The following is a 25327-nucleotide window of genomic DNA, read 5'->3' as shown; positions in this document are numbered from 1 at the left end:
CCCAGGCTGGAGTGCAGTGGCGCGATCTCGGCTCACTGCAAGCTCCGCCTCCTGGGTTTACGCCATTCTCCTGCCTCAGCCTCCTGAGTAGCTGGGACTACAGGCGCCCGCCACCGCGCCCGGCTAATTTTTTGTATTTTTAGTAGAGACGGGGTTTCACCGTGGTCTCGATCTCCTGACCTTGTGATCCGCCCGCCTCGGCCTCCCAAAGTGCTGGGATTACAGGCGTGAGCCACCGCGCCCGGCCTGTATTTAGTCTTTATGAATGGGCAAGCACTGTGCCTGCAATTTAAGCAGCTCATCTTATATAATTTCACAACTCTAGAAAGGTAGTTCTTTGTCTGAGACCGTCATTGACGAACCCAGGGTCCCGTCATTGTGGGGATGCAGCCACATTCTGACTCTGGGCACAGAGATGTTCACTACATGGACTCAGAACAAGTGGGGAGGTGGAAACGCAGGGAGAGGGGCCGACAGCTGAGCTGAGGGCTTCTGAGGCGGGGGTGGGCTGGGGGTCCATCAGGCTGGAAGGGATGGCTGGGGCTAGCTCAGGAATTCCGTGGGAAGAAGCTTGCACTTTCTCCCACAGGCCCTGGGGAGCCACGGGCAGGCCACGAGTAGGGAGTGACATGATAAAGGGGGTGTTCGGGAAAGGTCTGTGTGGCTGTGGTTTCAGGATGGATGGGGGCGGCGGAAGGGTCCGGAGGGGAGGCAGGAAGCTCCGCTGGGCGGCTGGCCTGGGACAGTCCCCTGGGAGAAGCACAGGGAGCCTTCAATCAGACTGACCGCCAGGACCTCATGGTCCTGGGCCCTGACCTGGCCCTGACCCTGAGTCCCGCCTGAGGTGCGGACTGGGCCCCAGTCCTTCCCTTCGCCCGTGGGCGGCTTTATCTGGGAGTCTCCGGAGGGCGTCCCGTCTGGGTTGAGCCCGCCTGGCCGCCTGCAGATTTATGAGGTGTAGGGGAAGTGGCGGGGGCAGCGGGCGTGTGAGGCAGCCCTGGTGGGAGAGGGGAGAGCTGGAGGACGCTCTCCAGCCCACGGACCTGTGCTGACCCCACTTCCACCCCGAACTAACCCCGCCCCATCTCACTGAGCCAGCCCCAGAACAAGGCGGCACCTGCTGCCTCAGTTTCTCCTCACAGACACCTCGAGGGGTGAGTAGAGAGAGGCTACATGCAAGAACCTTAGACATGAGGGGGCTGTAGACAGAACGTGCTAGAAGCTTCTGTACCCGGGTCGGAAGATGTCTATGATACGAAAGCAGGTTACTAACAGTATGCTGGGTACAATTCCATTTGCAACTTTGAAAGGAATAAATATGCATCTGTGCCTCTATAAATACATTTTATGTGCAGTAAAATGCCTAAATGGTGTTTAATTGTGACTTCTTCTAGGGAAAGAGCTTCGACTTTCAGTTTATACCCATCTATATTGTTTCAATATCTTGTAAGCATATACTTTTTTCACTTACAAACTTTTTTAAAAACAGAGTAATGGTAGGAGGTGATGTTGGGTGGTGGAGGGCCTTTGTGTTTATGGGTGATAGGGGGTTGCTGTCGTGGGGGCCTGAGGGTGCTCAGGGTTGGGTGGTTCTGGAATACTTGGGTCATTCTCTGCTGAGAGTCCCACCCTCTGAGAGACCCCAGCCTCACTGGGTAGACCCCACATGGATGAGCTCCCAGGATAAGGCAGGCCCAGACCGGTTCCAGGGAGGGGGCTAGAGACAGTCAGGGAGGTTTCGAAAAGGTGGTGGCCATTGAAAGGTAAGACAATTAGATTAGATGGGAAGGACAGCCTCGGGCATTCTGGAAGGGAAGCTAAGAGCAGACTCTGGAGTCAGAGAGGTGTGAATCCACGTCCTTGCTCTTTTCCTTACCAGTCATGGGACTCTGAGCAAATTTTGTCATCCCTGAACCTCAGTTTTCTCATCTGTGTAACGTTTACCCTAATGATGTTAAAAATTGACCAGGTGTGGTGCCTCATGCCTGTAATCCCAACACTTTGGGAGGCTGAGACAGATGGATCGCTTGAAGCCGGGAGTTTGTTTTATTTTATTATTATACTTTATGTTCTAGGGTACATGTGCACAACGTGCAGGTTTGTTACATATGTATACATGTGCCATGTTGCTTTGCTGCACCCATTAACTCGTCATTTACATTAGGTATATCTCCTAATGCTATCCCTCCCCGCTCCCCCCACTCTATGACAAGCCCCGGTGTGTGATGTTCCCCTTCCCGTGTCCAAGTGTTCTCGTTGTTCAATTCCCACCTATGAGTGAGAACATGCGGTGTTTGGTTTTTTATCCTTGCAATAGTTTGCTGAGAATGATGGTTTCCAGCTTCATCCATGTCCCTACAAAGGACATGAACTCATCCTTTTTTATGGCTGCATAGTATTCCATGGTATGTATGTGCCACATTTTCTTAATCCAGTCTATCATTGATGGACATTTGGGTTGGTTCCAAGTCTTTGCTATTGTGAATAGTGCCGCAATAAACATACGTGTGCATGTGTCTTTATAGCAGCATGATTTATAATCCTTTGGGTATATACCCAGTAATGGGATGGCTGGGTCATATGATACTTCTAGTTCTAGATCCTTGAGGAATTGCCACACTGTCTTCCACAATGGTTGAACTAGTTTACAGTCCCACCAACAGAGTAAAAGTGTTCCTATTTCTTCACATCCTGTCCGGCACCTGTCGTTTCCTGACTTTTTAATGATTGCCATTCTAACTGGTGTGAGATGGTATCTCATTGTGGTTTTGATTTGCATTTCTCTGATGGCCAGTGATGATGAGCATTTTTTCATGTGTCTGTTGGCTGCATGAATGTCTTCTTTTGAGAAGTGTCTGTTCATATCCTTCGCCCACTTTTTGATGGGGTTGTTTGTTTGTTTCTTGTAAATTTGTTTGAGTTCTTTGTAGATTCTGGATATTAGCCCTTTGTCAGATGAGTAGATTGCAAAATTTGTCTCCCATTCTGTAGGTTGCCTGTTCACTCTGATGGTAGTTTCTTTTGCTGTGCAGAAGCTCTTTAGTTTAATTAGATCCCATTTGTCAATTTTGGAAGCCGGGAGTTTAAGACCAGCCTGGGCAACATGGCAAGACCCTGTCTCTACAAAAAATAAAAATAAATTAGCCAGGCATGTTGGTGCACACCTGTAGTCCCAGCTACTTGGGAGCTGAAGTGGGAGGATCACTTATGCCTGGGGGGTTAACGCTGCAGCAAACCATGATTGTGCCACTGCACTCCAGCCTGGGTGACACGGTGAGACCCTTTCCCCCCCAAAAAAAACCACACCATGCTCACTATGTGTAAGCTATGTTTTTAGGTGTAGGGATCCCAAAAGCTGGGGGATAGCCCCTGATAATTTGAAGGTACCCTGCCAGATGTCCAGGACCCCAGCCTGAAAAGGCCTAGGGTCAGGAAGGGTCATATAGAGGGAGAGGGACCCTCCTAGGAAAGAACAGCTTCTCCTAGGAGAGGGCTTCCTAGGCAGTTGGATGATACTAGCAGCACGTCATAAGGGCACCAGGCAATGCTTAGGTCAAGGTCCATCCTGGTCCGGGTATCCAGTGGCAGCTGGCATTCATTTGCATGAGCACTGCCTCCCTGGGGCTCCCAGGGCAGCCTCAAAGCAGAATACCATGCTGTCCTTGTGCCACACCTGAGCTGTGATCCAAAGCCAGGGCGGGATTCTGGCTGCCCTCCAGAGACTGAGACTCAAGTCCCAGTGCCACCTCTCACTCATGGTCTTTCCCTGCATGATCAGGTCACCTTTCTAAGCCTCAGTTTCCCTCTCTGCGAGATAGTGGTATAAGGGGGCAAGCTGGACCTCTTTCTGAGGGCCACTCAAGATTTTATAGTCTGTGAGGTTGCAGCTAGTTGTCAGAACCAGTTCATATCCTCATCTCCTAGCACAGAGCCTGGTACCTATTGGGGGCCCAGCCAGGTCCTGGTGGATGGACAATGGATGGATGGATGGATGGATGGATGGATGGATGGATGGAGCATGGACCGTGGACGGATGAATGGATAGATGTGTGGATGGATGATGGGTGATGGGTGGGTAGGTGGATGAATGGATGGATGGATGATGGATGAATGGATGGATGGATGGATGGATGGATGGGTAGATGAATGATGAATGGATGGTGGATGGATGGATGGATGGATGGATGGATGGAGCATGGAGCATGGATGGATGAATGGATAGATGTGTGGATGGATGATGGGTGATGGGTGGGTGGGTGGATGAATGGATGGATGGATGATGGATGAATGGATGGATGGATGGGTAGATGAATGATGAATGGATGGTGGATGGATGGATGGATGGATGGGTGGGTAGATGAATGATGGATGGATGGATGATGGGTGATGGGTGGGTGGATGGATGGTTATCTAGTTAACTCATGAACACACCAGAAAATGACAGAATTGGATAATGAATGCTCCCTCCTCAGGCCTTTGCACTTGGTCCTTCCTCTCGGAACATTATTCCCAGCTATTTTCCTGTCTAGCTTCCTCACCTGCCATGAAGCATCCTGAAAGGAAACTTAATCACCATGGGCTTTGAGCAAAACCCTTGGCCTCACCGAACCCTAGTTATCTCATCTGTAAAATGGGGACACGGAGGCTTACCTGTTTCCTTTATACTGCTCGGGTGCTCCCTGTGTACTTCTCAATTGCAGTACCTGTTACCCTTTATTGCACTTAATGGTGGTCCATTTGCCCCAGGCCATTCCTGCCACCTGGCCCCCATTATCTGCCTTGCCCTGAGGGATGGTGGGATCTCATTCCTTTTGGAGTCGGCTGAGCTCAGCACAACCCTGCAGTATGCCCTCAGGGAGGCTCTGATGAGTGTCTGAGTGTCTGAGTTTCCCTGACAGTGATGGGAAGGGGCCTTGCAAACTGTTTAGCACTGTGCTGTTGCCTTTCAGGAAGCTCAGCTGTGCCTCGGTCTATACCAACACCTCTGCCCAGTCACCTCCCTCACCAGGTGGCTCCGAGCCTTTGGGCAGAGAATTCAAAGCCCTTTCTACCACCCCACCCCCATCCCCTTGAGTTCTGTGACACACTTTAGAGGAGGTGTCATCCTCACAAGGGGGACAATTAGCAGCTCACCTTCCTTGATGACTGTAGCACCCTCTGGAGGGATTCTCTCACCACAGCCACACCCACTGCTTCAAAGCCAAATTTTGGGCCTAACAGCAGGCCTGCGTGTGTGTCAGGGGAGGGGTAGAGAGGCTCAAGAACCTGCCCCAGATCCCACCAGTGCAACATTCTCACTGCCTATCAACCTGAGGCTTGTGCACGCTATGGGTTCAAGAGGCACCTGCATCCTCTAATTTGCTATAGATGCCAAACCTCTGAGGCATGGCAGATGGATAACACAAGTCACCCATTTTACAGCTGAGAAAACTTAGACTTAAAGAAGTTCATGCTTGACTTATTCAGACAGAGCATAACCTGACTCAGTCTTGCCCTCCAAGACCCCACAGTTGGGTGGAGGTGGAGCACTCAGAAACAATGATCTCCCAGCGTGGAGGACGGGGTGGAGGCTCACAGAAAGTGGGGCCGAGGGAACCCAAAAATGACCTTGTAGCCAGGTCCTGAAAGCTGAGCAGAATTTTGGCAAACAGGGTGGGCTGGGGAAGACTGTGGGCTCAGGTCAATTCCATGCTTGGTAGTGGGGGCCTGGGTTTTTTAAGACAGGGACAATTCTGTCCCCTGTCTGCAGAGGCAGTCTTGATGACATCTATTTTGGTTTTGCTTCTAAAAGCACCTCCTGCCCCACCTGTGCCCTCTTCCCCAGCTTCAGGTGTTGTTGATTCTGTCCTCAAGGAGCAGCTCTCCAGCCTTCGCAAAGCTGAGCCCCTCAGAGTCTCGGGTGGATATAAGAGCCTGTTTGGCCTTTTTCTCTCATCCTCCCCACAAGCCTGCAAAGGAGGGTCCCATGAGTCCAGATAAGGAAACTGTAGCTCAGAGAGGTGAATGCATGCGACCAAGGCCACACAGCCCAGCCCCAGGTTGACCCAGGTGATGCCAGCTGTCTCCAGAGCCCGTGGTCTTGCCAAGTGCACGTCTGTAGGCTTCCTAGGCTAGCAGCATCAGCATCACCTGGGAGGCTTGTGGAAAATACAGATTCCCAGCTACCAATTACGAGCCTGCCCCCATGATTCTCTTCTGGTTTTATGGGCATCAGGGAATGCCAGGACTGATGTTTTTAAAACTTGCCCAAGTCCGTTGTGATGCACAGCCAGCCACTACCCTGTGCCACCACCAAATGATGTTCAAAGTGTAACAGATTATGAGAAGCAAAAAAACAAAGAGTAGCACGAACACACCAAAATGTTGGCATTGGTCGTGGAGAGGGGGAGGGATAGTGGGGGGAGATAATTATTATTTTGTACTTTATACTTCCATCTGACTTTTCTGTGTTTTCCAAATTGTCTCTAATGAGCATGTATTGCTTTTATAATGAAAAAATAAGTAACAGAGCATCTGGCTGGGAACCATTTGGAGAGGGGTGAGAATGAGCATTGGAGCCATGTCCACACAGACCCAGGTCAGCCACCCGCTCTTGGGCAGGGCACTTGACACTGAGCACTGAGCCTCCATTCCCTCCTCTGTAAAATGGGGATGGAAATTCTCAAAGTACAGCTAGGAAATAATTCCCTAGAGCTAACAATTCTCCTTCTTTCTTCCCTCTCCGGGACCTCTCTCTCCCTGGCAACCCTTCCCTGGACGCCCTTCCCTGCCAATGCCCAGTTGAAGCAGTAGAAGCCTCCTCCCCAGCTCACCCAGACCCTCATGGAGTGTGCAGTCTGCCAGGGGCTTTCAGGGCTGCCTCAGCAAAGCCCATTTTGCAGATGGGGAAACCAAGGCCCCGGGCAGCTGAGGGACTTGGTTGCCAGCTCTGGCTCCCCAGCAGAGGGAGGGGGGCGTACACGTGTCTGCTGCGCATCTCTGCCTGTCGTTGCCTTGCTCAGTGTGTGTGAGGGGGCAGCAAGTCACCATCTGTGTTTTCCAATAAAAGAAAATGAAAATTGAAGCACATTAAAAATAGCTCAATTGGGATTCCGAGCGGGGCTCTGAGGCCTGCTGTGGCAGACGCCCAGCCTGCCTCCCCCTCCTCCCAGCCTGGCACCGACATCACCCGGAGTCATCTGAGGCGAACGTCTCCTGGTGGCGTATGGGAAGGGACCAGGGTGCAAGCAGTGTCCCTGATGGCACCAGGGGCCACTGGGGACCCCTGATTCCAGTTTCCCAGCTCCCAGCAGCTGGTGTCCCACCAGAGACAGGAGAAAATGGAATCGGGGCCATATGCTGGGCAGACTTCAGACACCCTCCACTCCTCCCAGGGCTGCAGGACCCTCAGCTGGAACCTCTACCCCCCAAGAGTGGCTCAGGGACACCCTATGGCAGAAAGGAAGGCAGCCTCTTCTGGGGGCCTGGAAACCAGGTTCCCAGGCCACCTTTTCACTGAACCCCTGTGCTTTGAGCAAGCCAGGAACCCCTGGGGGCCTACTTCCTCCTCTGTCCAATGAGGGTCTTGGTAGGGGCCAAGGGGTGGTGTGTGAGTGGGCTTCTGAGGCTCCTGTCTCCAGCAAGGCTCCTTCCTGGCTTCATGACCTGGGGAAGCCCCTTCCCCTCACTGAATCCCAGTGACCTAGTTGGAAATGAGGATGATTTAGGAGTTTCCTGTAGGGGATGTGTCAGAGGACAAAAGGAGACATCAGTAAGCACTTAGCTTGGTGCCTGGCATGGACAGGGACTTGACCAATGGCCACTATTGTAATCCTTCTCATTATCTTGATTTTCTGTGAAATGGGAGCGTGGTGGCCCCACACCATAGAAAGCCTGGGTGAGCTCTGCGCTGGCTGCAGTGGCTTATCACGAGGAAGGCTGGCATTCACCCAGGAGTGCTGGTGCCCAGTGATTCCCAGCATCTCTTCCTCCCCCGTGGGTCCTGCTCTCTGCAGCAGCATCCGGTGCCTATGGCCAGCCACTGTGCAGACCCTCAGTGAGGCAGACAAGGGGGCACGATTCCTACCTCGAGGCCTAGAGAGTGCTGGGCAGAGAGCAGCCCTGGACCCACATAGCTAGGCCCACGCAGGGGTTAGCTGCCAGGATCTGAGTGATCTGGGAGTGGACAGGGCATCCATGGAGGACCTGAGCTGCCTGAGTCTGGGCCTGTGCAAGCAGAACCCAGGCTACATCCTGCAGGATGGCCTTGGGCAGGTTGCTTCACTTCTCTGGGCCTCAATTTCTTCATCTCTAAAATGGGGTTGATAATAGTTCCTGCCTCATAGGGCTTTGGGAAGACGAGTCCTGGGCAGGGTTTGGCAGGTGGAAAACACTACATCCATGGCACCCCTGAGAGCACCAGCACACCCCCACCTGCAATCTCATCCTTCCAGGACGGAAACTGTTGCTGGGCCCACCAGGGACCAATCACACAGGACCAGCACCTGCCCCGCCTCAGCTCCAAGCCTCTCCTGGACGGGCACACAGTGGAGGTGGGGTGGCTCCCCTCAACCATAGATGTCAACTAAAGTGGCCAGACCGCTCCCCCCACCACTTCAAATGCCCTTCAGCGGAGGGTCTGGGTGGTTTCTCAACGGCAAGGAGTGAGTGTGTGGGGTTCACAGATCCCGCCATCACGGGGTGTGAGAGATGACCACTTTCTTGACTGAGGATGGTCTGTTAGTTTCTTGTTGCTGCTATGACAAATTACCAAAGTCTTCATGGTTTAAAACAAGATGCATTTATTGTTTTACAGCCCTGGAGGTTAGACGTCTGAAAAGGATTTCACTGGGCTGAAATGGCCGGGGGCGGTGGAGGGCACACTACCTCCAGAAGCTCAGGAGGAGGATCCTTGCCCTTTCTAGAGCGTTCTAGAGGCTGCCTGCATCCCAGAGCTTGTGGCTCCTTCATCCCCAAAGTGTGTCACTCCCACCTGGCTTCTGACATCACATCTCCTCTCTAATGCTAACCCTCCCACCCCCTCTTACAAGGACACTTATGATTATATTAGACCGACTTGGCTAATCCAGGATAATCCCCCCATCTCATGATTCCTAATCTCATCTCATTTGCAAAGTCACTGTTGCTACATAAGGCAACATTCCCAGATTCTGGGGATTAGGAACATGGGCATCTCCTCAGGGACATTATTCTGTCTCTCATAAAAGAGAAAGCAAGTCTGCTCAGCCTTGCCCAGAGGGTGCTGGCTGATGTTGATAATAACAATATCATAACATCCGCTTATTGAGTGATTGCTTTGTGTTATAATTTGAGTGATAATGACCACGGTCAACATTTTACTGAGCACTTACTATAGCCAGGTTCTGGGCTAAGAACTTAACATGCATGATCTTGTCACAGCCACCTGCGAGGCAGGTACCAATCTTGTTCCTATCCCACAGCTCAGAAAGGGAAGCTCGAGACTTACCCTGGGGTAGTGGGTTAGAAAGTGGGGTTCAAATGTAAATGACTCTGCCGGGCTTAGTGGCTCACTCTTGTAATCCCAGCACTTTGGGAGGCCGAGCCGGGTGGATCATTTGAGGCCAGGAGTTTGAAACCAGCCTGGCCAACATGGTGAAACCCCATCTGTACTAAAAATACAAAAGTTACACGGGTGTGGTGGCACACACCTGTAATCCCAGCTGTTCAGGAGGCTGAGGCAGGAGAATCTCTTGAACCAGGGAGGGAGGCGGAGGTTACAGTAAGCCAAGATTGTGCCACTGCACTCCAGCCTGGGCGACTCTCAAAAAAAAAAAAAAGTCTAAATGACTGCTGAGGCCACTGCCTCAGACCCTGGGATGTGCCGCTGGATAGGCCATTTCCGTGCTGTTTGGACCTAACACCTGGGTTCCACTGCCAGGTTCCCGCTCCCCTGCCCCTCGCTCCAGTGGCAGATACAAGAACTGCTTGATGGGGTGTCACCCTCGCCAGTTTGGGTTCCTCCAAGCAGGGACTGCGGTTGGGGTAGATGCACAGGAGGCGCTCAGAGGGGATGTTAAAACGGGAGGAGGGCGGAGCCTGGGAGGATAGGCAGGGGTGCTGAGGGCTGCTTGTGGGAGAGTGGAGTGGGTGTCTGTCTGAGTCTAATTCTGTATCTGGGTGAGGGTGAGGAGCCGGACATTCTGGGAACCAATTCTGGCCACACCAGAGTGTTTCATAGGGAGCCTTGGCCCAGAACCTCTGAGGCTGTCTGTAGCATAGGATCCCCACTGCACTCTGCTCCTTGCAAAGCCTTTAGGAAGCACCAGTGTGTTGAAAACCCTGAGTCTAGCCAGGAACAGTGGTTGACGCCTGTAATCCCAACACTTTAGGGGACCGAGACGGAAGGATCACTTGAGGTCAGGAGTTCGAGACCAGCCTGGCCAACATGGCAAAACCCCATCTGTACTAAAAATACAAAAATTAGCCAGGCGTGGTGGCAGGCCCCTGTAATCCCAGCTACTCGGGAGGCTGAGGCAGGGAATCGCTTGAACCCTGGAGGCAGAGGTTGCAGGGAGCCGAGATGGCGCCACTGCACTCCAGCCTGGGTGACAGAGAGAGACCCTGTCTCAAAAAAAAAAAAAAAAAGGAAACCCTGAGTCCATCCCTTGAGCACCAGCATTCTCCTTTGCTGGAGCCCTGGGGCCCTTCCCCAGTTCTGTCTTTCCACCTCTCCACGGGCTTTCTGTCACTCTGCGTCTTAGGCCCCACACATTGCTACCTCACCATGGGATCTTGGACCAACCCCCAGGCTGCTAAGTCTTTCCGTGTCTGCATTGGGTGCTGCCTTCATGCTGCATGCCAGCAATCCCTAAGGCCTCAGCTCATGATGTGACCCCTTCACAACCTTTGCGGGACTGACAAGGAACCTCCCCACCCTGGGAACCCACTGCTGGCCTGGTCTGCTCCCTGGGGCGGGGGCAGAGGGGACAGAGGCCAGGTACAGGAAGAGGGCCTCCCGCAGGAGTACATGTCTTCTCTGCTCCTTCAGTTGGAGGCTCAGGGAAGATTCCTTAGACATTCCCTGTTCGCAGCATCCTCCTCCATCAGGGTCTTCCTGCCTCCCTGGAGAGCTCAGCTGTAGCCAGTGGGAAATGGGACAGATAATTGCAACTTTAAATAAGGCCAAGTGAACGCTCCCTCCCAGGCACAGCACAGGGGACTCTCTGAGCTTTGAAGGGAGGCAGCCGGGAGGAAGCCTCAAATGGCACTCAGAGTCCCAGCACTACCACTGCCTCCTTGGTGACCCCAGGCAAGTCACAGCACCTCTCTGAGCCTCAGTTTCCTCATCTTTGAAATGGGGACCACATGGCATCATCTATGGAAAGTCGCTAGCACAGTGCCTGGTACATTGAGCACCTAGTAGGTACTCAATAGCTGGAAATAAGGATTATGATTATTATCCCTGTTCAGATTCACCTGTCCCACTCATCCCACCCCACCCCAGAGGTTTCTTTGGGAGCTGTTCTCAGCCATGTCAGCCTCTAGGTGAAGGAGGGGCGACGATGATTGTGGTACTAGCCTCCTCTGAGCTAGGCTGACTGTGCCAGGCCTTGTGCAAAGGGTGTTGTGTCCATACCTATGGAGTAGGTGCTGTTTACTATTCCCATTTCCCAGATGAGGTCACTGAGGCCGCATCCTGTGTTGGGTGGGGGAAGGAGAGGGCTAGCAGGGAAGGGGTTGGGAGCCCATCAGCCTGAGGGGACCACCCATCACCCACCCCATCAGAGAAGTATCCTGTCCCAGTGGGATGCGAGCCAGCGTGGTGAGATGCTTGAGGTTCCGGGTCCAATTTGCCCTTTATAGGAAAACATTTCTGAGCCTGCTCCCAGCATCAGTAGGTCTGACTGTGCTGCCCCAGGCTGCCGCCACCACCACCAATACAGAATTCCTGGTGAGAAGGAACCCCAGTGTGGGGCTGGGTTGCTGATGGGCTGACCGGGCAGGGCACTGGGCCCAGCTGTGGTCTGTGGTCCTGTGGCCTCCGGCTCTCATGTGGACCAGCGGGGTGGCACAGCCAGCAGCTTGGGAGGCTTCTGTTTGGCTCAGAGACAAGGCCGGGTCTGCCATGTTTGCGGGCTTAGCACAAGGCCATCTGACGTAGCCTCTCCTTGTGTCTCAGGGGAAGCTGTCTCCAGGTCACGCTGGGCACCAATGGCCTTCATCCTCCACTTAGCAGCCCAGCTTGCAGGGCCCCGGGCCCAGTCCAAAACCAGACTAGGAAAGGGCCTCAGACACACTCTGGAGGGTGAATTGGAGCCCAGAGAAGGGGCGTCTAGCTCAAGCTGGGGAAGTGGAGGTGCTCTGATCCCATGCTGCCACCTGAGGCCTGGAAGCGCACCCTTCGCGACCCCGCTGCCTGCATCAGCTGTCACCGGAGACTTTCAACTCCCAAAAGGCTCCTTGGGATCAGGAAAGGAGTTTGGGTCACACAGCCCAGAAATCAAAGCCTGCCTCCCTCACCAACTGGCAGCCAACTTGCAGGGATCTTGCCGGCTTACTTGTTCCCCCTGCCCCTTGGTTTACTTATCTGCAAAATGGGGGCAATGACCCATCCCTTGAAGGGTTTTGGAAAGCTTAGAGGAGCTCAGGTGCTGTGCTGGATGTCCATTGCATGGGATAGTGCCTGGCAGGTAGTAGGTGCTCAGTAGACAGTAGCTATGATGATAGAGATCCTAGTGGTGGAAGCAGTATTCCTTCACCTCCTGGCCCATGTCCTCCTTCCCACCACTGGCTCAGGGTGCCCCTCATCCCCCTGTGTCTTCTGCACCCCAAAAGCTCTCTTAATTTCAAGCCCTGCTCCACATCAAGGGCCCCACCAGCCCCTGCCAGAAGCTGGCTCTTTGGCTGGCATTGCCTCTCAGGGTGTCAGTGGGAAATGGTGGGAAAGAAATGGTCACTAATGCTGAAGACACAGAGGCTCTGGTGAAGATGGTGATGGGAAATTGCTGAGCAGCTCTCCTGAGAAACATCGACATGCGAGAAAATGCCCCAGCAGAGCCGTGACTGCTTAACTGCCTGAGATGCCAGGTGCGGTTGGCAAGAGAGCCCAGGGAGTCATGCTGAGCAGAGATGGCACCCTGGGGTGTTCTGTCACTGCACCCACACTCCCGAGGGCTGCGGAGGTGGTCCTGGAGCCAAGCGTTGATGTGGGAGGGATGCAGGCATTCTGGAAACGTCTCCTCCGAGGCAGCAGCCTCTCTCAGAAAGAGCGAGGGCTTTGGAGCCACCAGACCTAAAGTGGAATCTCTTCTCTGGTCCTGACCAGCTGTGTGGCCTGGAGAAGCCCTCCGTACCTCTCTAATCCTACAATGTCCTCATCTATAACATGGATCCATTACACAAGAGAGCACAGCAACAGCTGTCAGGCCACTTCTTCTATGGTCCCCTGCTATCTTAGGGGTGAAGTCTTAGTCCTTCAACCTGGCATTCAAGACTCTTTGTGAGGCCAGGTACAGTGACTCACACCTGTAATCCCAGCACTTTGGGAGGCCGAGGTGGGAGGATCACATGAGACCAAGAGTTCAAGACCAGCACGGGCAACATAGCTAGACCCCAGTCTCTACTAAATAGATAAATAAATAAATAAATAAATAAGCAAGCAAGCAAACAAGCCAGCAGGGTGTGGTGATCGCGCATGTAGTCCCAGCTACTCAGGAGGCCGAGGTGGGAGGATCACTTGAGCCCTGGAGGTTGAGGCTGCAGTGAGTCATGCTGCCACTGCACTCTGGCCTGGGTGACAGAGAGAGACCCTGTCTCCATTAAAAAAAAAAAAAAAAAGACTGGTGTCTGGAGTTCTCTTTCTCCTAGGCCTTCCTTCTCCCTCCTGCAGGTTCTTGAAGGGGCCCTGATCATTCTCTCCTCCTGGCCTTTGTACAAGCTGTTCTCTCTGCCCGAGACACCCTTTCCCCTTCTGCTGGTGCTTTCTCTTTCCCTCCTTCCTTTTGCCTTGCTGTCTTCTACTCAGTTTGGGGTTCAAGCCAGTTGCCACTCACTTGGGAAGTCTCCTTTAACCTCCAGGCAGGGTTAGGATTCTTCCTTTGCTGTGGGATCCCCCTTATAGACTGGGACCCCTTATGTCTGGGATCTCCCTTACAGACTGTAGGACAGGAGACTGTGGCAGGGGTGGGGCTGAACCTGGTTTAAGTTACCATTCACTGGCCCCTCTTGGGGTGGGACGGGCCCCAGCCATGTGCATGTTCATAATGTGATGTGGACAACAGATTCTCAGGCCACATGGGGCCCTGGTGAAGCAGGCTATCTGAAGGCAAAGGGAAGCCAAGTTCCAAGGCCACAGAACAGAGCCCAGGATGCCAGACTCAGCAAGGGCCCAATCCGCAGGTAGAATGTGGAGCTTGGAAAGTACTTGGGAACTAGTGGCAGGAGCCATACAGGGTTTGCTTCAAATCAGTAAATTTCTCTAAGTCAGTGATAGTATCTATTTTTGATTCTCCAATACTACTACTTTTTCTTTTTTGAGACAAGAGTCTCACTCACTCTGTCACCCAGGTTGGAGTGCAGTGGTGAGATCTCAGCTCACTGCAACCTCTGCCTCCTGGGTTCAAGTTGATTCTCGTGCCTCAGTCTCCCAAGTAGCTGGGATTACAGGCATGCACCACCACACCCAGCTAATTTTTGTATTTTTAGTAGAGACAGGGTTTTGCCATGTTACCCAGGGTAGTCTGGAACTCCTGAGCTACAGTGATTCACCCGCCTCGGCCTCCCAAAGTGCTGGGATTACAGGCGTGAGCCACCACATACAGCCTGATTCTCTAGTACTCAGCATGGGCTTGGCACATAGTAGCTGTTCAACAAATGCAGGCTGGCTGGATGGGAGGAGTGGGTAGCAGATGTATAGATGTATAAATAAATGATGCGAATGGATGGACAGGTAAATGAATGGTCGAGTGGATAGATGAATGGAAAGAGGAGAGGTAGGGAGGGAGATTACTTCAGGGGAAGGGAGAAAACCTAAGTGGGATGCTGGGCATGGGGTGAGTGGATGAATTGGTGGTGTAAGGATAGACAGATGAATGCGGTAAATGAGAGAATGAGTAGATGAATAAATAGATGGGTGAGTGGAAGACAAGATGGCAGAATGACTTCCTAAATAGCTGCTTGAATTGGGTGATTAGATGGATGGATGGATAGGTGAGCGTGTGGGTGGGTGGACTGCTGGATCAGTGAATGGGTGGCTACATGGGCGGGCAGATGGATCAGCGTATAGATGTGTGCGGGTGGGTAAATAGGTAGGTGGGTGAGTGAGCAGATGTCAAGATGGTTTATGGATGATTGCAAGGATTGGATGGTTGGAAAGATAGATGGATGAGTGGGCGTATGGGTCAATGGGTGAATGAATAAACAGTAAATTTCATGTAGCTCAATGCCTGACACCCTGCCCAGAAGCAGAGGGGTGGTCTGGGTTCTGGGATTTGAGTTAATTGTCCTTCACTGGGGGAAACCAGTGCCAATTAGGCAAATCCATCAAGTCCCAGCAGGTCCTGCAGCAGGCTTGCTAATTGACTCCAACCCGACAGACCCCATCTTGGACTTACAGTGGCCTGTGTCTTATTGATTTGTAATTTACACTCCATTCACATGCAGAAGGATTTGAGGTGACTTGTAAGATTAAACCTGCATGCAACAGGACAGTTAGAAATAAAGTGAGACAGCTAAGAGGCCACATAGCAGAGTGATTAAAAGAGTACCTGGTTCTGCTCCTGGATCTGCCATGTACTCGCTGTGTGATGTTGGGCAGATTACTTAACCTCTCTGAAGGTTATTTTCCCCCATCTGCAGGAAGGAAGGGATGAAGGGAGGTTGGTTCAGTAGGAAGATGAATGGATACATATGCGAGATGCTAGTGGATGAACAGGTGGTGGAATACTAGGTGAGTGGAGTGGGACAGATGGATGGGGTGACAGGGTGGGTGGCTGGATGAATAGATGGGTGGGTGGGTAAATGGGGACAATAATCATTATCACGTGGGGCATTGTGAGCATCAAAACAGATAATATGTGTGACAGCTCAGCACAGTAAGTACTTTGGATTATCTACTATATGGAGTCATCTTGATACCAGTGACCGCGTTTCCTGGAGGAAAAACTCAGACACCCAGACTGATGATGTCAGCAAGAAAGAGCATTTAAGGTCTGGGTGGGCCTGGGTGATCAGGAGTAAGGTGGTTTTAGAGGCTGGTGGCTACCACAGTGAACCAGCCTTGGTCTTGCCTACAAGGCACTTACAGTCCAGTTGAGGGGCAGATGAGTAAAAGAAAGTTGCAGGACAAGGTGACAAGTACAATGATGGGAGACACATATAGGACTCCGGGAGCCCCAGCGCCAGGGTCATCAGGGAAGGCTTCTCAGAGAAGACATTTGAGATGGGTCTTAATGAACATGTCTGAGTGTCCTAGGCAGGCCAGGAGGGCGAGGGACATGGCAGGGAGAAGGAACAGCACCTCGAGTGCCAACAGTGGAGTGAGGCTGTGTCCAGTGGGCAGAGGGGAGATGCACACAATTTAGAACCACTCAGAAGGGATGCAGCTATAAGCAACTGGGGTGCCCAGGGCCCCTGCCTTCATTAGCTAGCCTGAGCGTATCTCAGCTCTGCCGTGTCTTGCAAGTGACTGCCTCTCTGAGCTTTCCTCCCCTCTTCTGTAAAATGGCCCTGACGATTGGTCCTCCCTCAATATGTCCCGTTAGGATCTCAGGAGATGAGTATTAATGTGGTAGGCATTGTTCCGTGCACACGGTAGCTGCCCAGTAATGCCAGCTGCCATGATGATACTTCTTTACCTACTGAATAGATGTGAAAACTGTGTGGGTTCATTTAAGTAAAAGGCTTTAAAAATTTAAAAGTCACTCGGCAAATGCTGGCTGTGAGATGCAGCCTGGTGTATCGGGAAGACTTGAGGGCAATTGGCGTGGGTTCAGTTTCTGATTCACTATGTGGCCTTGGTCAAGTCACCTAAAATGGGACCAGTCGCAGGCATCCCTCAGGGTTGTTGTGGGAACTAAAGGAGCGCTTAATGTGTCCAGGGCTGTTCCCGTCCCTGCCTCCCTTCTTTCCCTTCCCCAGCAAGCCCTGGTGTTCATTTACCACCCACCCCACCCCCAGCAACCCCGTCCCAGACCCCCATCCATCATCCTGTCCTTTGCCGAGGTTAAGTGGGTCCCCAAGCAGCGAATCCAAACTCTCCCGAAGCCCCGGCTGCACAATGTGGCCCGCTGTTAGTGAGCAGCCGGGCTGGCCCAGAGGATTGGGTTTCAGCCGGGGCGGCCGGCGCTGGCGGATGCCCAGGCCAGCGGCAGGCAGGCAGGGGACAGAGCAGAGGAGCTGGCGTCACAGGGATTCCTCCGCCTGGGCCTGAGAAAACAAGAGCAGGCTCCAAGCAGGCAACCGAGGCAGAGAAGGGCCTCTGAGCGGTGGGAGGACAAGAAGGGGTGTGTGCTACGAGAGTCCTTGGGCAGAAGGATTTTACATTAGCCAGGTTCTCTTTCCTTGAGACTGAGGGCTGAGCAGGGGGCCGAGGTAGAAAAACAACGTGCTGCTTGTTGGTAGATTTCACTTTAGAAAATCTGCATTCTTCTAGGAGCTAGTCGGGGTCTTCTCTGGCGTCTCCACCTCTTGCCTTGCTTTGGGCCAGGGAACCCAAGGCCATCTTGGGCTCCCATTCTCATGATGTTTATAGAGGAGAGGGCTCAGGAAACTCAGTCAGGCTGGCCTGGGTTCAAATCTCAGCTTTGCTTCTTTCTGGCTGTAGGACTTGGGGCAGATCTCTGAGCCTCTGCAGGCTCAGTTTCCTCATCTGTACAATGGGATAAAGGTATTGGCCTTACAGGGCATGTAGAGAGTTTAGCTCAGGGCCTGGCAACGAGGGCACAGGGAGATGAAAGCAGTGATTCTTCCTTCCATTTCCTGAGGCAGCATGATCTAGTGGCTTCTGGGATCGGACCAAAGCGATCAAATTTTACACTGCCCCTTACTGGCCATGTGGCCTTTTGGAAGTCCTTGATCCCTCTGAGCCTTGGTTTCCCCCTAAGTTTGCTCTGGGATGTAAATGAGACAATATCAATGAAGTGCCTGCCCCTAGGAGGCCGCCATCAATGTCAGTGACTTTCCCTATGGCTCTGTATGGTCCAGCCTTCGCATGCTGTAAAAACCTTTGGCTGCCAATGCCTCCTTCAATGCATTAGAACAATGCAGTGAAGTATACAGAGCAAGGATTTTGTCATCGCCATTTTACAGATGAGGAAACTAAGGCTCGGAGAGGTGAAGTGACTCTTCCAAGCTTGTCAGTGTCCTTGCCTCCTCCTGGAATTTCTAACTTGGACCATGGAAAGAGTGCTGTGACCATGGACAGTCTGGGTCAGGCCTCCAGGCTGGCCTTACCAGGCCATGAGATCCCAGCCAGGCCTAGCTTCAGGCCACTTCAGCCCCGCCAGCCCCAGACAGGGTGCAGCAGGAGCCGCTGGGAAGAGCCCGGGCTTGCAACTGCTGCATGGGTCTCACGCCAGGCTGGTTTGCTGCCTGGGCTGCAGGCTGCTAGTCAATTTGTAGGTGAAGACCCGTGGGTGCGGTTACCAGGTGTCTGTTCATCTTCAGCTTCAACCCTTCCCCCAGCTGTCCCCCAAATCTAGCCTAATTTCCTCTGCCAAGGCCACTCTGTAACTCAGCGGTTCTCAGGGCAGATCACATCGCTACCCTCTTCAAGAATCTTCCATAGCTCCCCGCTGCTTGTGGGATAAGACCCAACTTCCTCAGCCCCACGTTTGAGAGGCCCTCCACATTCTGATGCCCTGTCCTGTGCTACCATCTCCTTCCATGAAGCATTTTGCTCCCACTACATGGGACGGATACTCCAGCGTGGCGCAGTGGCTAAGGACATGGGCTTTGGTGCGAGGCAGACCCAGTTCCACTGCTTCCTGGCCATGGAAACCTTGAACAACCTCTCCAAACTTTGATTTCTCCAACTGTAAAGGGAGATCCTAAAGTACTTACTTCACAAATAGTTAACGATGAAATGGGATAATGAGTGCTAAGCGCTTGGCCTGGAGCCCACCACTGAGAGCCAGTCATCAGTTTTATGATTGCCCAGCCTTCCCCGATGTCTTACATTTCTGTGCCTTTGATTCTGCTGGGCCCTGTATGTGGTGTGCCCTTCCCTCTCCTTCCAGCTTACACGCCACCTCCTCTGAGATGCCTTTCCAAATTTCCTGCTCAAAGCTACTCCCTTCTTCCTCTGGGTTTCCTGGCTCCTGGCCGGGACCAGCCGTCTCACTCCGCCCCTCCCTGCAGTAAGTTCACACGTCGGGCACTAGTCTGGGAGCTTTTTGAGGGAAGGGCCTGCTGATCTGCCTCTGTGTCTCCAGTGCCTGGCTCAGGGCCTGGCACACATCGGGTGGAGGAGATGTTCATTGAATGACCATGACTTTGTTACTTAACCCAGCCAGAGCAGGAGGAGTCAGGACAGCTGCCAGGAAGAAGGAAGAAGGAGGCTTTGAGCTCAGTTTTGGAAGAGAAGTTAGCCAGGCCAACAAAGCAAGAAGGGCCAGGCGTTCCAGGCAGAAAAATCTAGAAGGGTCAAGTCACCAGTGTTCGGGGAGGTAAAGTGCTTTCTGCAAGCAGGAGGAAATTTTGGATGGCTGGATATGAGAGATGCGGAAGACTGGCTGGAAGGTAACTGGCCTGCTTGGCAGGGGCCTCGAGTAGCTTGTTGAGAGCTAGGACTTGATCTTTCAGGCAGCAGGAGCTCTGAAGGGTGATCACACGTGGACTTTAGGAACATCACCCAGCTGCCGTGTGGAGGATGGATGCGTGTGCCAGTGCCAGGCCTCGTTCTTAGTGTTGAGGGTACAGTGGTGAACAAGGTGGATGCAGACCTCCCCTATATGTGGGCCCTGGGAGACATCAGATGAACAGGACTCACCTACATGGTGTCATTTAATTCTCACCATGACCCATTTTTCAGATGTGGAAACTGAGGCCCAGAGAGAAGAACTGGCGTGCTTGCAATCACACACTGGAGAGTGCCACAGCCAAGATTCTGGCCTGGGCAGTCTATGCCCCACTCCCCTGCTGCCCTTCTCCCGCCCCCTGCTATTCTCACACAGGCCCATGCAGAGAGAGAAGATAAACACACACAAGCCCTGAAGACTTTGTTGCTTTGTGTTGTCTGTTTTTTAAGGCTATGGCCATGGCATCTTAAAAATAACACAGTTGTGAAAATAGATGGATGTGGGTTCCAGTCCTAGCCCTTCCTGTGTGCACTTGTGCAGGTTGCTTCTCCTCTCTGACCTCAGTTTCCTCATCTGTGAAATGGGGTTAATACTAGTATATACTTCTGGAGGTTGAGCCTGCAATGGCATTTAGAGGGCCCTGGACAGTGCTTGGCATGCAATAGGTGCTTAATGAAAGTTCTTTCTTCATGACTTTGGAACATTCACATACTGTCATTAGTGCAGACAAGCGGCATCTGTGGTCCTAGAGAATTATAGCCTACGAGGGGATCAGACAGAGCTGACTAGGAGTGGATTGGAGACTAGGGGGCAACCACCCGCTCCAGCCTGAGAGCAAGGGGCCCCCCTGCAGCCACCTCCTTTCAGCCCAACGCTAACGACTTCAGTGTGTCTCCCCTTTAAGTTCAAATATTTCTGAAATGTACACTGCTCGTTCACACATAGCCAGAGGGGCCATCGGGCCTCCCCAGCCCGGCAGTCAGGGCCTCCTGATTGCTTTCTTCTGTGCAGCCTCCAGGAAGGAGAGGGGGTGTGGGGACAGTAGGGGTAGCGCCAAAGTCACTCCCATGGCCGGGCCCGTGTTTTCACACTGAGGAAGACGCTCTGGGCTGATGGCCCCAGGTCCAGCTTTTGCCTGGATGCTAAGAATCTGTGAGTCTCTTTCTTCATCTATCCATTGGGATTTTTTAAAATGGGCATTAAGAGCAGCCCAGGTCTGGGAACCAGACATTTCAATAGGGTGGGAGGGCCTAAGAGCAGGTGAAACAGCACAGTGGGCAGAGTGGGAAGCAGGTAATAACAGCGAGGCTGGCAAGGATGTGGAGAGACAGGGATGATCCAGCAGAGGGGCCTCGGAGAGCTGCTGACCCTTCATGGCCCTGTCCTGTGCTACCTGGGCAGCCCCTGCTTAACCTCTCCAGGCTCAGCTGTCAGCTCCCACTGCTTCCAGCCCCATCCTTCAGCCAGCGCTTGATTCCCACAAACCCCACTGTGGCCCAGCTCACCTCCTGGCCTTTGCCTCTGCTTCCCCTCTGCCTAGCGTGCCCTTCCCACTCCACATCAGTCACTCCCCATTCACCCAGTCTTTAAGCCTCCGTGCAGGCGTCACATTCTCCTGGAAGCCATCCCTAAATTTGGCATTTTCTTCCCCTGCTTCCATATTCATTTCCTATAACCTGCAGTACACCACGCACGTCCTCATTGTGGTCTCAGCCACATAGTGTGGTGATTAATTATCTGTGTACAGTGACAACAGCTTCCCCTGCATGAGAGATTGTCACCGTCACAGTGGGGATAGAGATAGAAACATTTCCAGAGCTTCAGAGGCAGCTCAAGGGAGCCCAGCAGCTCCCAAAGTATGGGAAGTGAAATGATGTTCGGTACTTTGCAGACAAACATTTTTAATTGTAGTAGTCTGTGTTTATTTTCCTTCCTGTTATGGCAAGAGATATTGGTTTTCCATTTATAATCATGATTACGTTTTTTTCCTCTTTAAGATGCGTTTAAGAAAGTAAAGGAGTCAAGTGGAAGAAAAAGTAGTAACTAAATAATTGTACAGGTTGTAGGTGGAAATGGCTAAAGTCATTAACGTTGTCTATGTGAAAGGCTCAAGCCTGGGCAACCGTAGTGGAGCAGAACACTGGCATATGCTCAAGCCTTGCAGATGGGGAGAGGAGGCCTGTGTGCCAAGCCCTGTGCTAGGTCTTAGGGATCCCAGGACCGGGACCCAGCACCCACCTCTCAGGGGACCACAGAGCTTTGGGAGAATATAGCAAATAGGGGTAGTTACCACCCAGAATATCTTCAAGTGCCGGGATACCTTGAAACACCCTTGGCTGCAGAGCATTGGGGCAGAATGGATTTAAGAGAACTTGCTAGAGGAGGTGACCTGAGTTGAGACTTCACAGACGAACAGTAGGGCAGGCAGAGAAGATGTAGAGGTGAGAAGGTCAGAAGGAACAGTATGTGTGAGGTCCAAGGGTGAGAAAAGACCACATTGTCTGTGCAGAGTGAGACGGCCAGTCTCTTCACCTACTCATAGCTGACTGGAGGGCAGCTTGTGGGTGGAATAGATGTGTGATCTTGGGCAAGTTCCCGAGGCTTTGGAAGCCTCAGCTTTCTCATCTGTGAAATGGGTCATCTGTGAAATGGGACAGTATCAAGTACCTCTTGGCATTATTGTGAGAATGTTGGTGAGAGATTCTGGCTCCTAATAGGATCTCAGCAGACATGAGTTCTCTCCCTCTGTAGGTTTTTGGGATTGGAGGGGAGGCATCTGGTGTGTTACAGGGTGGAAAAAGGACATGATGGTGGTGGAAACAAAGCTTGGTTTCCTGAACCCACTAAGTTCTTGAGGCAATAACTATTAACTCCAGATTCCCCAGAGAACAGAGTTTGACTTTTGTGCTTGGTTTGAGAGGAACAAAGAGAAAACTCAGGGCACCCCAGGGAAAGCAGCATCAGATGGACTGGGATGGGCTCCATGGAGGCTTTGGCCGTGGAGCAAGAGACTGATGCTTGTCAGATGTTGGCAGGCGTATCTGGGAGGTGGGGAAAGGCAGGCAGACTAAGCTGGAGCCTCTTGGGACTGCCTTCACTTTCAGGGGCCACCTAATAAGCCCAAAGGAGGAAGCAGTGTGTGCAGGCACTGGGTGTGCCAAAAAGCATTGCACACCATCTAAAGACAGCAGCTGTTACTAAGTGAGGATCTACTTTGTGCTGGGATCCAAGCTGCTATACTTCCAGACTCGGAAGGTATTTTGGCCGTTTTCCAGGTGAGGAAACTGAGACTTAACAAGAGATAGAACAAATAAAGGTCCATTTGTTTTTTGTTTGTTTGTTTGTTTTGTTTTTTGAGACAGAGTCTTGCTGTATCACCCAGGCTGGCGTGCAATAGTGCAATCTCAGTTCACTGCAACCTCTGCCTCCCAGGTTCAAGCAATTTTCGTGCTTTAGCCTCCCAGGTAGCTGGGATTACAGGCATGCGTCACCATGCCTGACTAATTTTTGCATTTTTAGTAGAGACGGGGTTTGACCATGTTGGCCAGGCTGGTCTCAAACTCCTGACCTCAAGTGATCTGCCTGCCTCAAAAGGTTCATTTGTAAGAGTCTGTGTTTATTTTCCTTCCTTTTATGGCAAGTGATATTGGTTACCAAGCAAGGAAGGGACAGAACTGCTGTTAGAATCCAGATCTCTGTGACCTCCAGAGCCCAGGTCTGTGTGCTCTGCTCATTTGCCTTTCGTGCAGAGGTAGAGGGAGGTGTTAAAATTGAAAAGCAAAAGACCAGGTTGGGGAGAGAGCATGCTTGTGCTGCCTCCTGCCACAACCCAGAGGGGTGACAGATTTCCCAGAGCCAGGCTTCCAGGCAAAGCCAGGAGTGGCACTGGAGAAGGGAGCAGAGGAGATGCCGGCCCTCTACCTCCTCCCAAGGGGATCTGCAAACTTCATGTTCCTTCGTATTTCCTTTGTGTCTGCAAACCAGCCAGTCCATTTACTTCCAGTCCTTCTGAGATCCTCCCAATGCTTTGGGCCACTGCTTTGGGCCAGGAGAGGTAGAAGGCACAGGCGGACAGTGGGTCCCCCCACCCTAAGCTTCTTGGGAGCCCAGAGTTTGAGCACCAACTTTTAGTGTGTGACTTTGGCAAGCCATTTGCCCTCCTTGAGCCCAAGTTTCCACCCGTACGATGAAGATGTCAGTTCCCGGCCCCTCCTTCTCTGGGCCATGGAATCCTCTAGTGTTTGGCCTCTGGGTCAGCCCAGGAATCTAGCCAAGGGATGGGGCCACCTGCTTGGTGGGGTTGCCTCCCCCGCCCGACCCTCTTCTTGTCCCAAGCAGAGTCTCTCCTCTGCCTTGTTCGACACAGCTCCCAGCAGCTGTTCCCTGGGCCCAGGCAGAGAGCCCGGCTTGGCGTGTCTCTGGCTGAGGCCGATGAGAGAAAACAGGTTAAAAGTTCAGCCCTTGTTCTCTCCAGGAAGAAAAATCTGTAGCATTCGGAGTGTGAAAAGGAACCCTTTTTTCAGCTCCAAAGCTGCATAATAGAACTTCCCTCCAATTTGCCATCAAAAAGATGCCCTTGGCACTGGCTCCACCGTCCCTGGCACCCTTACCCCACACCCCCTCCCTGTGCCAGCCCCCAGTGGAAAGGGACACAGTGACCACAGGCGGTCACGGGGATGCCAGTGCACAGGGACACAAGCCACAGGCGGTCGTGGGGACACTTCTGCATCCTCTCTTGTCAGCTCAGGGGTCTGACTGGGGTCACCTCTGGCCAAATGCTTCCTCCTGTCCCCACCCTTTATCCCCTCCACCCCTGCCATAGTTCAAGCCCTAATTATCTGCCATTTGGAACTTCTGAGCTGCCTGGACACTGGGCACACAGCCCCAATCTCCTGGTCCTTGTCATTTAGCCCAGACCATTAAACTAATTGTTTGAAGTGCCTAAAGGTTTATAGGCTAGGAGGCAAGACACCTGCACTTCCCACTGTGCCGCCAACTCCCGTGCAATCTTTGGAAGCCCCTTCTCACCCCTGTGCTTCAGTTGCCCTGTCTCCGAAAGGAGGCAGTTGGGCTGGGCCAGGGACAGCATCTCTGGTTTATATTTGTTTCCTGGAATACTGTGGCAAGAAGTATCATGTGGCCATAGTATAGGAATTGATGAGTGATGCCTGCCCCGGGCACAGAATTGGAGCATGGCAGCAAGCATACCTCTTACCCACTCTCACCGAGCGAGGTGGTGTCACTGTGACCTTCTAGGTCTCTCCCCCTACTGTCTCATAGCTATTTATATTCATACCTCATCTCCATTGCCAGACCAGGATCTGCTCCATGGTAGGGTCTCGCTAGCCACGGTTTTCTCTCTCAGGGTGCCCAGTGCAGTGCCTGGTACATAATGGGCATCAGGATATTTTGTCGAATGAATGCTTGAAAGGGGTTCATTTAAATTCATTCGGTGTATTGCAATTCCATTCAGAAAGTGTTTGGAAGCCAAAGAGGCCAGGAAGGGGTAGAAGAGAGGGGTCCTGAACCTGACCTGGGGAGAATGGGGGTCTCCAGGGCCATGTGGCTCT

At 52.4% G+C, this 25327-nt stretch overlaps 1 protein-coding gene and 1 long non-coding RNA gene across 7 annotated transcripts in view; both read left to right on the top strand.

Annotated features, from left to right (window-relative positions):
* Window positions 1-25327, top strand: part of EPHB2 (EPH receptor B2) — a 206064-nt gene that overhangs the window by 45232 nt on the left and 135505 nt on the right. The window contains exon 1 of one of the 6 annotated variants that reach the window (XM_077970547.1): window positions 19112-19316. The exons of 4 other annotated variants lie outside the window; for them this stretch is intronic. In XM_077970547.1, coding sequence (XP_077826673.1) covers window positions 19127-19316 — 190 coding nt within the window. In that variant the 5' untranslated portion in view covers window positions 19112-19126. Of the gene's footprint in view, window positions 1-19111; window positions 19317-25327 lie in introns of those variants that run through there. One more of the 6 variants, XM_077970553.1, reaches the window with a different exon arrangement.
* LOC144335382 (uncharacterized) lies at window positions 4973-13611 on the top strand. Its single transcript, XR_013406225.1, has 2 exons — window positions 4973-9566; window positions 13515-13611. It is a non-coding gene; the product is annotated as an uncharacterized LOC144335382 (long non-coding RNA).

The sequence above is a fragment of the Macaca mulatta genome, chromosome 1, assembly GCF_049350105.2.
Source record: "Macaca mulatta isolate MMU2019108-1 chromosome 1, T2T-MMU8v2.0, whole genome shotgun sequence".
NCBI lineage: Eukaryota > Metazoa > Chordata > Mammalia > Primates > Cercopithecidae > Macaca > Macaca mulatta.
This window is presented reverse-complemented; position numbering and strand designations above follow the sequence as displayed.